The 13,840-nt window shown below is 36.6% G+C and overlaps 1 protein-coding gene across 1 annotated transcript in view; it reads right to left on the reverse strand.

The window, feature by feature from the left end:
* Positions 1-13,840, reverse strand: part of ABCA13 (ATP binding cassette subfamily A member 13) — a 492,269-nt gene that overhangs the window by 381,972 nt on the left and 96,457 nt on the right. The window contains exons 17-19 of the mRNA XM_054496702.2: positions 6,569-11,347; positions 3,189-5,015; positions 1,625-1,734 (exon numbers count right to left, since the gene is read on the reverse strand). Of these exons, the coding sequence (XP_054352677.1) occupies positions 1,625-1,734; positions 3,189-5,015; positions 6,569-11,347 (6,716 nt within the window). The remainder of the gene's footprint in view (positions 1-1,624; positions 1,735-3,188; positions 5,016-6,568; positions 11,348-13,840) is intronic.

Consider the following 13,840-nt stretch of genomic DNA (forward strand, 5'->3'; position numbering starts at 1 on the left):
CCACCCACTACTTCTCACTGCTGAGTACTCCCCCGTGAACAGATTTCACATTTAGTAATTCCAGTGAAACATGATGTAAGTATAGAAGGGCTTCTGACATTTATTCATTCATTCAACAAATGTCAATCAGCATTTCCCATGTTCTAATCCCCATGTGACAGGTTTGTAGTGATCAGTAGACAGGCACAGTCTTTGGGTTCTCACAACCGTAGAAGAGACACATGTTCATCATCAGAATAGCACACAGTGGTAAGAGCCATAACAAGGAGCTAAGGCCATGTGACCCCAGACAGGGTAGGTCAAGAAAAGCTTTCCAGAGGAAATAACACGTAATCTACAAATCATAATATAACATCCTGATAGTAATCTAAATAATAATAATGATCCAGGAGTAAATCAGGGGAAGGTAGAAGAATGAACATGTGGATCAGATGAGCTAGGGGGCAGGGAGTCTGGGGCCAACCATGGTGGAGCTCACACAGGATATGGAGTAAGCCCTACTCAGATGACCCCTCACTTTTTTCTTTCCCTCTTGATCTGATCAGATCCATCCTTGGCTTCCCCATTTCTCCTCGCCTCCCCTCCTCTTCTGGGCTTCGATTCATGTTTTCAAAACCCACTGCCATCAGCTAAGACAGGGTACTCAGGCCCGGTAGCCCACTGAGGGGGCTCTGGGCAGCCCTGCTCAGGAGACTGGGCCAGACGATGGCAGCACCTCTGTGCACCTGTGAATTACTTAAACAACTGTAGTCCATTCCATGGACTCAAGTGTGCTCTAAAATCTAATGTTCACATTTTCAGAAAAACCCTAAGATCATCTAGTTACCCTCTAAAGCAGCTTGTGGGACTCTCCTTCAGCAGTGGCATTGAAAGGAGATTGCACTGAAATGTGCAGGAATGGATTTGGCAAGTATCACCTTAGCAGATGAATTAATTCATTTACAATATAGTCACTATTGCCGGACACTATGCTGAGTATTATGGAGACACAGAATTTAACAAGAGACTGATCCTCTTCCTGTGTCCCAGTAAGCTTACAGACTGCAGCAGGAAAAGAAGACACCATAAACTATGATACCAGCAATAAGTGCCATGGCTGTAGGGAATTCAGGTTACTGCAGGGACTACTCAGCACCCATCAGGAAATGCACAAAGAAGGTTATGACACAGTTTCTGTCTTCAAAAAATATTGACTGTAGCACAGGGAGGAGATGTAAGAAAGAAGAAAGTACCGTACTGCATGTGATCAAAGTCTCCTCAAGGTCTTTGCCAGTAAAGGAGATGGGGGAACACTTCTGGACAAGACACCCTCAACTCTAGGCCACAGAGTACGGCTGTAGTTTAGGTCAAGGAGACAAGGGAAGTACATTCCATGAGCAAAGACGAAGAGACCAGAAAGCCCAGCAAAGGGGCAGGAAGGGGCCGTTAAATTTGGCTGGAGTAGAGACAAAGTGGTGGGAATGAGGTTGGGAGGGGCAGATCCCTCAAGGCCTGGTTGTCAGGCTAAGACAGCTGTGCTTTGTTCTAAAAGAAACTCAAGTGCAATCTACTCATCTCTCTGACACCCGAGTTCTGAAAACTGGCACAGGGCAATTGCAGAGCACTTGTTATATGAGCAGCCCACCTGCAACGATGGTGAGCACATGTACGACCATCATCTTCACTTTCTGCAGCATCTCCATGGCTTCTGAGGGCTTCACAGTCTGCTGGAAAACTTCACACATCTCAACAACACTTAGAAAAAAAAATACGCAATGACATAAAAGGGTAAAAATGTGCAACCCATGTGCATCTCTACTGTGTAGGTTAAGTTATAACACACATGTAAGAACCATCCTTCCTCCCTGCATAATCATACTTTCTTCATAGGAACATAAGAAAACATAGATAACACATTCTGGATCTTTAGAAAACTTTAGGTCTCCAGAATTAGTTCAAATCATCAATTTTGTGGCCAATAAGCTTAATACTTGCTTTTCTTTCTTATTTTGTTCTATTCTTTTGAAATGCAAAAGTAAATGTGGAAAAGGTGTCAAAACATGATGGTATGAAGAGCTAAGGTATAAACTCCCTCTGTGGAGAAATGAAAAATTTGAGATAAAACCTGAGATTGGTGGAGAATGGGGTTGCCAGGACCACCTCAGCTCAAAAGACAATTCAGAGAAGAGCACTAAAGTCAAATGGGGTATAGTTGGGATCAGAGCACTAAAGTCAAACAAAATACAGTTTGACATCAGAAGCAAGGAGGAGATGAGGAAGGAAGCTCTGAAAACTAGCAGTCAAATTCTGAGGTAACAATAGTTATTTGTGCCAGTGGCTACCTGTTTCACCAACTAAAGACATCTTTCCAACTCATAGAACATAACTGGATTCAAGGTACAGCTCTGGAGTAATAGAACCAACAGAAAATAAGTCAGCCTGCCTGGCAAATGAACCAGGGTTGACATGGCATCTCCAATCTCCATGTGGGCCAGAGAGGAAAGCAGGGAGAAACAGAGACCAGAGACCACCCTAACAGTATTTTCACCCACAGAAAGGACAGGTGGGGACAGCTGCAGCATCTCTGGGCCTCTGCACATCAAAAGGCACAGGGTGTCCAACCTAAGGCAACAGACTGCTTCCAAGGCATGACAATTTGCAAGACTGGAGCTTTTAAGAACAGGTTTCTATTGACATAACATTCAGGGATAGGAGGGCTTGGAGGTGGATCAACCACGTGAAGTCTAGCAGAATCAAAAGAGGGCAGAAGCCAGAAGCTGCCTGGCCCTTTCCTGTGGTTAGCTACAACTGGAAGTATAATTTTCTGTGAAGCAAGCAGCTTCATGTTCTTGTGTATATAGAGTCATAGGACCCTTGGCTGCCAGAGGATATGAACAGAAAAATTGGTTATGCAGCTAGTCTTGGGATGAGTGAATAGAATAAGAGGTTTTTGCTTCTGAGAATAAAATAACTTACTTTTGAAATATTTTGAATAAATTGTAATTATATTTGAATGCCAAATAATGAGTCAAATTATGAAAAAGAATGACTGGACCTGAATTGCTCTATGTTGAAGCCAACTTCAGAGTGTAAAGAAAGTTGAAGTCAAGAAGAGCTACTTACCCTGGTTCACTGTAATTCCTGCATGGTTCTATTTTATAGTTATTGTGGTAGAGAAAAAAAGAAAGTGAATTCGGCTTTTTAATTACCTTTGATCTGTCAATGGGATTTGTTGCCAGTATTTAGTCAATACAAATAACCTTCTCAGGTATTTCTCCAAACAAGAAAATGGTTTGAAACTATAAGGAAAGTCAATCATCTCTTTCTTGCTTCTCTCTTCTTTTTCTGATGTGACATTCTTTCCAGTGGTTGCTTTAATGAAAATCTCAAAAAGTGGCTGAAACAAAGTTCTTGTGGAAGTTATCCATTCAGAGTTGTTAAACAGAAGCCCTTTCCTCCAGAGAGCTATTCTACTTAAAACATTGTGGATTGCTTTTTCAAGTTGATGATGAGTTATATTCTGACTCAAAGGTGTGTCAAAATATAAACTTTTACTCAAATCACCTTCATAGTCACTTTCAATTCCACTGGAGGCCTCTAAAACTGTTTCTATGGTTTTCAAAAGGTTATTCGGATGCTGAGTAAATGTCATCAACAGATTAGAAACATTCCAATTATCTTTCTTTAAGTTTTTCCAAAGAGCTTCTAAGGTGAGACCGATCACCATTTTCAAGAAAGATCCTATTTCTGTGCTGTTTTGTGATAATATTTTATCCAAAAAAGGGATCACTTCATGAATTATTTCCCATTTTATATCTTGAGGGCCACTATGAGTGGAAATTGGATTAGGGTATAAGAAGTCCATTTGGTTGGTGATGTTATTTATAGGAACTAAGCAACCCAGAATTTCTTCCCATAAGTTGACAGAATCCATAGAAAATGTTTGAGTCTCATTATTAAATGCTACCACAAGACTCTTCACATTTTCCAAGTTGATTTTCACAGATGTTAAAAATTCAGCAATTTCTTCCAAAATATCAGAAAAGTCCTTAGATTGATTCATATATGAGAGTATGCTAGGTGACATACTGAAAATATCAGAGTTTGATGATATGTAAGTTTCTACCCCAATCATTTCAAAGGTCAAGTCAAGAAATGGCACCAACAAATCATTTATCTTTTCAAATGTGAAATGATCTATTTTTTTCAAAGTAGCTATTTCTTTCACAAGATTTTGAACACTTTGTTGCATGATGGAATACAGAGTGTCAAAGATTTTCACACTGTCCTTGGTATTGGAGATAAAATGAGTTTTAAAAACTGTGGCCATCTTCCCTGAAACTTTCTTGACCAGCTTAAGAAGTTTCACAATGGAGTCCACTGATGTGGCAAGATCTCTCAGGTCAGCACTGTCATTCAACAGCGTGACCAGAGTCCCAGACATTTCTAAGAGGGGTTTCAGGAAACGACTTTCTTCACTAGCTCTTGAAATAGCACCAACTAATTTATTAGTAATTTCTAATGTTGCTCTGTTTCTTAGAGGGAATGAATTATTTATAAAGAAAAGCAAATCCATTAGATTAGCAAGTATAACTTCTTGGAGGGTAGGATACAAAGCATAGAAGTCCTTGCTTGGAGAGTTTAAAATTGTATCCAGAAGTCTTGCCATCTCTGTTGAACATTCTCTTACAAGGTGAAGAGCTGACCCAAGATCTTGATTGAGTTTGAAGAGGTCCTCAGACTTATTCACATGGAAAAACAACTGACTCACCACTGTGAAAAAGTCTATATTATTTTCAGTCTTATTTTTCATTGAAGTTTCCCTGAGAAGGGCATTAAATAAATCTTGCATGAACTTCAATCCTTGAGGAGTATCAAAATAAAATTCTCCATTGTCTAATATAAATGAACTTTTCATTAGGTGATATATAGTCTCCTTTAAACTTGAAAAAATGTTCATCAATCTGTCTTGTTTCATCAGGGTAAGAAATGGATCCAGTTTCAGAATTTCTAGAATTTTATCTTTTGGGACAAAACTGTAAAAAAAAAAAATATATATATATATATATATATATATATACTTCTAATTTTATTTTTAATACATTAACAGTGGAAATATTAAGATAATACTGATTTATATTATTTTATTTGTTTTATAATAGCATCATGGGAAGATAATACTGAGCAAAAGATGACATGCTAAGATAATTTCAGATGAAACTCAATATTTTGATGTCAAATAATGAAAAGAGTGAGGAATTTCATGAACAAATTCTGTTACAGTTCTTTGAACCTAGCAACTTAAAAAGCCACATACTTTTGCTTATGAAAAAGGTTAAAACGGCTTTTACTTAGGAAAGAAGGTAAAATGACTACAATGTGATTCTTGATGTAAGAGATAAATCTGTGAAAAGTGGTTAGCATATTTATATTTTTCTGAGCTTCAGAAGTACTAGCAAATTGCTTCGACAGATGTATCAACATGACTAGGCTGAACAATAGCCGCAGAAGCTCCTTTCTTGTATGTTTCTCATCTCGGTGGGCTACAGGGGAGATTCCCTCATGAGAGTTCTAGGATAGATGGGAGTTATAGCCATTTTGTAATATAAACACATCTTCTCCCAGCTATTCAATCGAATACTAATCTAGGTGTTGCTATGAAGAGATTTTGCAGATGGAGTTAAAATCCCTGATGAGTTAACTTTAAATTAGTCAGAAGGGATACTGTCCTGAGTGGGCCAGGAAAACTCTGAAAGAGGGCGTAGAACCTCTGTAACTTAGAGGCACAAAACCACTGCTGGGTATTCACAGTCAGTGGCTCTCCCTTCCCCTGGACTTCCTTCCTGACCACCTGTGGACAAGGAGCTTTCACTCATGCCCACGGCGCCCCTGCCTGCTGTGGGCGCCCCTGCCTACTGTGGGCCTCCCTTCCTGACAGTCGGCCCTACTGATTGCAGACTTACTTAGCCAGCCCCCAAAATTGTGTAAGCTGATTTCCTTGGATTAAATCCTTTGATGGTTTTTGTTACTCTGCTTGAAACTTGACTAAAACAGACATCATGGAATAAATCGCAATTTCCCTCCAGCCTTTTCACTGGCAAACTTCAAATGAGATTTTTAAAGATGTATGAAAAGGAGATAATGTGATTATCAATTTTTATGTCTCTAAATGCAGATATCACAGTAGATTCATTCATTAGGCTGAGAATACTTAAGCCCCAAGTTGGTGATTAGACAGTTAGTATAGCAATTCAAATTATGGCAATCCTGTATATACATGTACAGCTATGAAAACTAATTTTTCAGATCCATATAAAATAGAATTCATAATTGTTTTCATAATCTAAAAATGTAAGAATAATATGTGATTAATTACCCTGGACTGGGTTTATATTTTACTAGGTGACAGTAATCAAAATTCTTTTACCTTGACATTTTGATAAAATATTTATTAAGACAAATTTATATCAAAGATCTTTCAAAGGTATTAGATACAAATATCATTTTTGACATGTCTATACTCCAGAAAATAAAGTAGTTTGAGATATATCGCAACTGCATATACGACACAAAGCAAAAGTATACTCACCTCATCTCTGCAATAACATCTTTGCGGAAATCTTTCAGCAGAAGAGATATTTTGTTCTCAGAATCTTCCTTTAGCAAAAGGGAGAAGAATGTTTTCAAAAGCTGTTCCATGAAATCTACTATGTTTCTCAGAGAGAGAACTGTTTTCCTACTGGTTTCTGACTGCATATGGTTCAAGATAAGGTTAATGAAATTCATTATTTGAAGGTCAGTATCATTTAAGTTCCAAGCTGCTTCTTGAGAATTCCCAGCTAAGTTACTGATCGAATTAATTAGGATGTTTTCAAAAAGCAGCTGAACAACTGAGAAATTAGTCAGCTGTTCTTGATTTAGCAGATGGGTAAGAAAGGCAACATCAAAATTGCCTTCTCTAGATATATTTTTTAAAGAGCCCCAAAAAGTAGCAATAGCTTTGGCTAACAAAGCTATATCTTCAGTTGAACTCTCATTGGTCACAGGAATGAATAATGTTTCTATCATTCTGGAGTAATCCTCATTTGCATATTCCTGAAGCCAGTTTTTTGTGACCAATAGAAAATCTTCAATAATTTCTAATGTCTTCAATGATGGTGAATCCAGGATTTCCAGGAAATGGGCAAATTGCAAAGTTACGTTTTGAAGAGCCACTGAATTTATACTTTTGATTCCTATGTTCATTTCAGAAAGCAGGCGTCTGATTCTAAAATCTTGGGTTACGTCTTTCATGATTTGTTGAAACTCGGGCCATAGTTCTTCAAAGTTGTAAGGTGTTTCACTTTTTTCAATAAAACTTGATAATGCTTCTAAACTGCTACCTGTGAGATTTGCATTCTGGAGCATCATGAATAAAGAGAGTAGATTATGAGTACTTTTTTCTAGGCTCCAGTCTTCAGAAATCAATTGTACTGTCCTTTCCAAATTTGAGGAAATAATATTTTGAACAGATGTCTCTGTGTCTTCATTAATGTTAAGGATCTTGTTTAAACTACCTAGTTTGTCAAGAATATTTTCACCTGATGTAACTTTTGTAAAGTTGACATTTTTAAGTTTTTCTATGATTTGCAAAGCAACTTGCTTTATGGGACCACTAGGACAAAGTTCAGAGATGCTATCCCTAGTTTGATTTATTGAAGGTGGAGCAAATGGTAATATCTTATGCCAAAATTTCTGCACAGTTTTCACAAGAGAAATGTTAACATGGAAGACTTCAGAGAGCTCCAGAAGAATAGAATTCCAGTCCACTAATTCATGAAATATGCAGACCACCTTCCTAGTTATTTCCATTCGAGAGCTTTCATTTGAACATGGTGAATCTTCAGCTTGGGGAGACAGGTGGAAATGATCGAGTATACTGGCCACTTTGCCATAAAAGGAAGAAGACATGAGCCCATGGACATTGCAGGGGTCTACCTTTGAATTCTGCTGAAACCCGGAATTTGTGTGATTCCAGCACCAAACCACAGGAAAACAAGTTAAAGCCTCTGAAATAATATCTGGCTTATCTGATACTAATTCAATTATATCCAAAAGAATTTTTATCACAATTGCGAAGTCTTCCTTGGTGATATTTGAAACGGTTATGCCATGAAGGAGTGTAAAGCTGTAGACATCCTTGAGGCCTTCAGTGATGTTTTTACCAGGTACTCCCTGCAGGAGCCTTACAGCATGAGGAAGCACATAGTACACATCTATCACAGTATCCACAACATCTTTAGGAAACAGGCGTGAGAGCTGCAGCAGATGATTAACATTCCAAGAATGCGAGCTGTCTACAAATTTTTCCATCAAGCCAACAAGCAAATTGACCCCTAAATTGCCAGTTCCCACACTACTGATATTCTTAAAGAAATCCATTAGGCTTACACTAATTTGTTCAAGCTGATCCACTAAAAGGTCTATGTCTGCCTTCTTAAGAGTACGCATGACAGAAGTTACCTTCTTCAAAGCTTGCATATAACCTGCATTTTGTGGACTAGTGTGATGAACTGCAGGCATTAAGGAGTTAAACACATCCCTTATCAGTTGAATACCAAGACCCGTAGCTTTCATTATTTCAGGTGAAATTATTATTTTTGGTGAATTTTGGAGGTCATGAGATAAGTTGAAGGCAAGGTAACTAGCTAAGTGATAAATGGAATTGCCTACACTGTTTACATCCTTTTCTTTTGGACCGGTGGCAAATATGTTTAACAAGTTTTCAGTTTTAGAAGAGGAATTATTTTCCAGGATGTTAAAGTAAATACCTTTTACAAGCTTCTGAAATTCCTTCCCCAGTGTTATTAAATGAAGCCAAATATTTTGAAACTGATTAGGAATTTCATCAGACATTTCTACTGGTCTTAGAATTAATTCAGTAAAATATCTCCAATTGGACTGAGATGCAAAATCAAAGTCTGTTGTTAAGTTGTTGATACTCATCCTTACTTGCTTTGTGGAATCATTTAAAAGAGCTAATAAAATCTCAAATTTAGGTTTCTTCTCTTTTTCAAAGACTGTAGTAAGTACAATATTTAGAAAGTCAGTTACATCTTTTAAGTAAATATTTACACAATTTACATGTGAGCCATTTGATGAACAAAGAGGTTTTTTTATATTTAACACCCAAGTTACAATTTTTAATACAGAGTTCATTTTGTTTTCTATATCTCTGAAATTCCCCAAAATATTTTGAAGATGGCCTTGTGAAAAACTGGAGTTAGACAACAAATACAAATGGTTTATGACATCTAACCATACAATGCATCCTTTCAGCCTGCTAATTGTGTTCTCAGAGGAAAATGTGGAATTTAACATGTCTAGAATACGTAACATCCTCCGTGAGGTATTTACATATAAAAAGCCATCTTCTAAAATAAACTCAGTAACATTTTGGAAAATATCAGCACAGGAAAACAAATCTCGATCATGTGATACATTTCTAAGAAATACTATTGCTTCTCTTAGCTCAGTGATGATATTTTCTAATTTTTCTCCATAATTTGTGAGATTATTTGAAAGAAAGTCATTTATTGAATCTAGATTTCTGTCTATATATTCTGAGGTACTGCTAAACTCAATGAAAACTTCAAGCAGAGAATTTAAAAACTCTCTGCTTGTACTTGCGTTAAATGGAAATGTCTTCAACTGATGCAGGGCAGTTTCCATGGTGAAAAGAGATTTCTCAACTTGCTCCAAGTTAAGTTTTTTTACTGAAACTAATGCATTACCTAAAGCTACCAAAAAATCCCTGAGATCCAGGAAGTCCTCCCAATCATGGAAGTCATTGGCTTGAGTTACATTTTTAAACAAATTTAATATGAGTCTAGCAACATTATGGGCGGGAAATATTCCCTGGCAGCTTTTAGAGACTTTCACATCATTTTCCAATTCATCCAAAAGCTGAGTGAAACCATGATGAAGAGAAGTGAAAACATTCATGTCAAACTTAAATAACTGAGATATGGTTTCCCAGATTTCAGTCCACATTTGAAGCCATGAAACAGTGCAGTGAATGGACATAAACTTGTTGAACACACTGACATTTGCTGAGAGGTTTGAAAAAATTTGTGCCAATGGAAAAACAAATGAAGACTCCTCACTTGTTGAATAATTTGTGGAAGAAATGTGTTTACTGTCCGAAATCAAGCATTTATTATCCAATAGGTCTTCTACTGAACTGTTGAAGAATTGGCTCATATATTGAAATAAAGAAATACGAAAATCTTCATCAATTATTAGCAGCTGTTTGAGGTCTGTCAAAGTAGTGTGGATCACTTCCAGTTCTTGGCCCTCTGTAGACATGAAGGATTGGGCTTGAAGCTCCAAAAAGTTAAAAATTGAAAGCAATTGCTGACAATAAGATACATTAGAAATTCCCCCAAGAACCTCTGCTGTCTTAAATAAAAATGCAAATGCTTTACTGATGTTTTGGAAATTAAATTGTTTTATGATATCCAAAATGTGTTTTGAGATTTGTGTAAGGAAAGTCAACGAAGAGCCTCTACTCTGAATATTCAATAATTCATAAATATATCTGTAAAATGAAGAATAAATTTGCAGAAGTAAAGCTGAATCCTTGTCCTGGAAGACATTTAGGTGTATGTGAGTCAAAATTTTATCAACTTCTTGTTTTTGTGGTTCAGAAAGGGCTGAGAAAACATCAGATGCATTCCTGATAGCGTAGACTGTGTTCAGAGCTTCTGAGATCTGTTCCTGCTCCAAAAATCCAAATTCATGGAGACAATTTATTATAGTCTCACTCAAACGTACAAAATCTATGTTCATAGCTGGTGATTTAGGCCAATCTGAATGGAACAACTGGGAAAAGTTAAAACTTGTACTCAGAATCTCATTTTCTGGGACAGAAAAATTTAAAAGTGTAAAGAAGTTTTCCAATTTAGCTCTTTTTCCTTTTGAAATGTCATAGACCCATAATTCTAGTAATTTGGGATTAATTTCAAAAATTATTAATTCCATGAATCTCAAAAGATTTTTTGGTTCCTTCCTTATCCAGTGACTTTCGAGAGTTTGCATTTTCCAAATCACTTCGTTGCCAAATTCCAAGAGTTTCTGAGCATCAGTGGCAGATGGGTCTCTCTTTAAACTTTTTAAATGATTTGTCCACAGAGAACTTATATTCAGAATATCCTCTGTGAGAGATGGGAGGTTATGGAAACTGGGAACAATGGAGGAGTCAAAAAGATTAGGCAACAATAATTTCTCAAAAAATTCCACAAATGATAAAAGAAAGTTCATTTGTTCATCCTCAAGGGTGTACAACTTCTTTTCCATCATTAGAAGGTGCTTTGTGAAATTTAAAGCCCTGTAATAGTAGTAGAATTATTTTAGTATAAAATAAAAAATAAATTTGATTTATCAAATTTCCAAGTTAATACTCATTTATTGATAGTAAAACACAAATGAAACATTTAATAGACAACATGATTTCCAACAGAAATTAAACTAATGTGAGCATTTGAAAGTGTTTTAGAAATGCACAATGAAGCTATATATATTTAGCTTAAAATGTTTCCTACCACCAAAAAGAATGCATTCTCAATTTTTTCCCCGGCATATTTAATAATAATATGTATGATTATTAAAGATAAGTTTGCCATTTATGCCAGAAGAATCTTAGGATTTAATTCCATTTCAAAACGTCTTGGCATATAAAGGTAGCACAAATAGTGGAGTGCATTAGAAACCATGCCTGTATGGTTTCAGCAAGGTGTGGGCATTCCCAGTCCTGGAAGGCAATTCCAGTGCTCTTTCAACAATACTGTATACATCCTACTGTTAGAAACTCATTATTATATATGAGGTAACTTATCTCCACGTGTTTAATTTTAAAATACAGAGTTCTCAGAAGAGCAACTCAGACACCGTAAGTCCCCTCTTGTAATAGAAATCCACACTTGCGGAACTAACTCCTACTAACTCAGAAGTTACAAGTCCACTTTTGATATTCTTGGGGTTACATGTGTTTCAGAATTCAGGATGTTGTTCATCCTTTAGAAATGTAGCATGGTACAGGTGTCAGATGTGTATTCATGAATCTCAGTGAGGGCTGGGGCAGCCCTGAACATCAACATATTAACACTTCCGCAGTGAGACCTGTGAATGATCTCGTGACACAGGATAATACACTTGAAACTGCTTCATATCAGTTCATACTAAATCTCTGCTGAATGAGTTGTGATGTCAACAATAAGAAAAGCCTCTATTTTCAGACTTTGTAAGAGTTCAGAATTGTGGGTAAGGAATTTTTGACCTTTATAGGCTATTTATGCCTTAAAGGGTAAATTACTTCCTAAGTTTTTTAACCCTCTGCTCCTGTTGTATAACACACTGTCTGACATAGGACAGACATAAGACCTATCAAAGGCAAGAATGCTGTTTACTTCCCTGATAGCTGAGACCTGAGCACCCCACACAAAAATATAGTCTTAATTTAGTTAGTTGTTATTTTTAGGACAGAATGGCCTCTTTGAAATAATTCCTGGGGAAAAAAAAATCCCATCAGGAAAGGGAAAGTTCTATTAGGAATTCAACATAAACCTTGTCTAAATCCAACCCTCCCTAAGAATAGATGCCTAACTACCATCCAAGTCATTGTGCCTTGATAGAGGAGAACATAAAACTGTCTTTATTTGCATTGGGAACTGAGAGGGTTACGGAATAGCAATAGAATAATAAATTGAAGTAGAAGTAGTACTACTAATAGAATTATTGCCACATGTTTTTATATTACTCTAGTAATTTAGTTTATAAAGCACTTGCACAACTACAATCTTAGTTAATCCCTACAACAGCCTTTTGAAGTACACATCATTTCCCTTTCATGAAAAAAGAAACTTTTTTTTTTTAATTGGCAGATTCAAGCTGTTATTATGTGGCATGACTAGGAGATGACCCAGGTTTTGTCATTTCAAGTTCAGCTTTCTTAATATAAATTGATCTTAATGTTCAGCGATTTTTAATTCATTAAATCAACATCTAATTATCTACTACTATCCATGATGAAAGACACTGTGTCAACTGCTATGGGTCTACAAATATAAAATTAAACCTGTCCTTGTGCACATATAGACTAGTTTTGTGCTGGTTTTCCAGGGCTATTAAATTTTTGAGGCTTTCAGGAAAGAGGAATTAAAGATCTGACATAGGCAAGAAATTGATTCTCTAGAAGGTCCATCCCATTGTCCTTTCTTCTGTTCCTACTAATAGCTGGGCTTAAGAAGTTCCATAGGAATTACTAATCCCCATTCTAGACAGATACAGCAGAATGGTTCTCCAACTTTGGTGTGCACTGGAACCACCTATAGAATGTGTGAAATATATGGAAACATGGGTCCTGTACACAGAGCAAGATTTCATATGTCTGGGGCAAGGTGCAGACATTTTTATTTTTAGCAATCTTCACAGATTTAATCCATCCTCAAGTTTGAGAGTTACTGCTCTTATGCAAAACATTTCTCCCATCATGTTCCAATACACCCCACAAATAACAGAGTATACCTTTAAACTGGACACACTATTCATAACCATACATAAAAATCTGCATTTCAATACATGTGCTGAAATAGGACAGCAGAAAATAGTCTGACAAATTCAGTTCCAAAGACCACTTCTCTCTCCCAAGAGTCTTTGAAACTAGCAGAATCTATAGTATTGACTTCTTGCTTAAACTCTAGGCAACCAGCTAAGACAATTTTTCAAAAACAAATACCTTATTTTTGGAGCATCTATTATAAATCATGTTATTATTGAAGGAAAATCTTCTTACTATGATCTGTATTTCCTTTCAAAATCCATT

Source organism: Pongo pygmaeus, chromosome 6, assembly GCF_028885625.2.
Source record: "Pongo pygmaeus isolate AG05252 chromosome 6, NHGRI_mPonPyg2-v2.0_pri, whole genome shotgun sequence".
Classification (NCBI taxonomy): domain Eukaryota; kingdom Metazoa; phylum Chordata; class Mammalia; order Primates; family Hominidae; genus Pongo; species Pongo pygmaeus.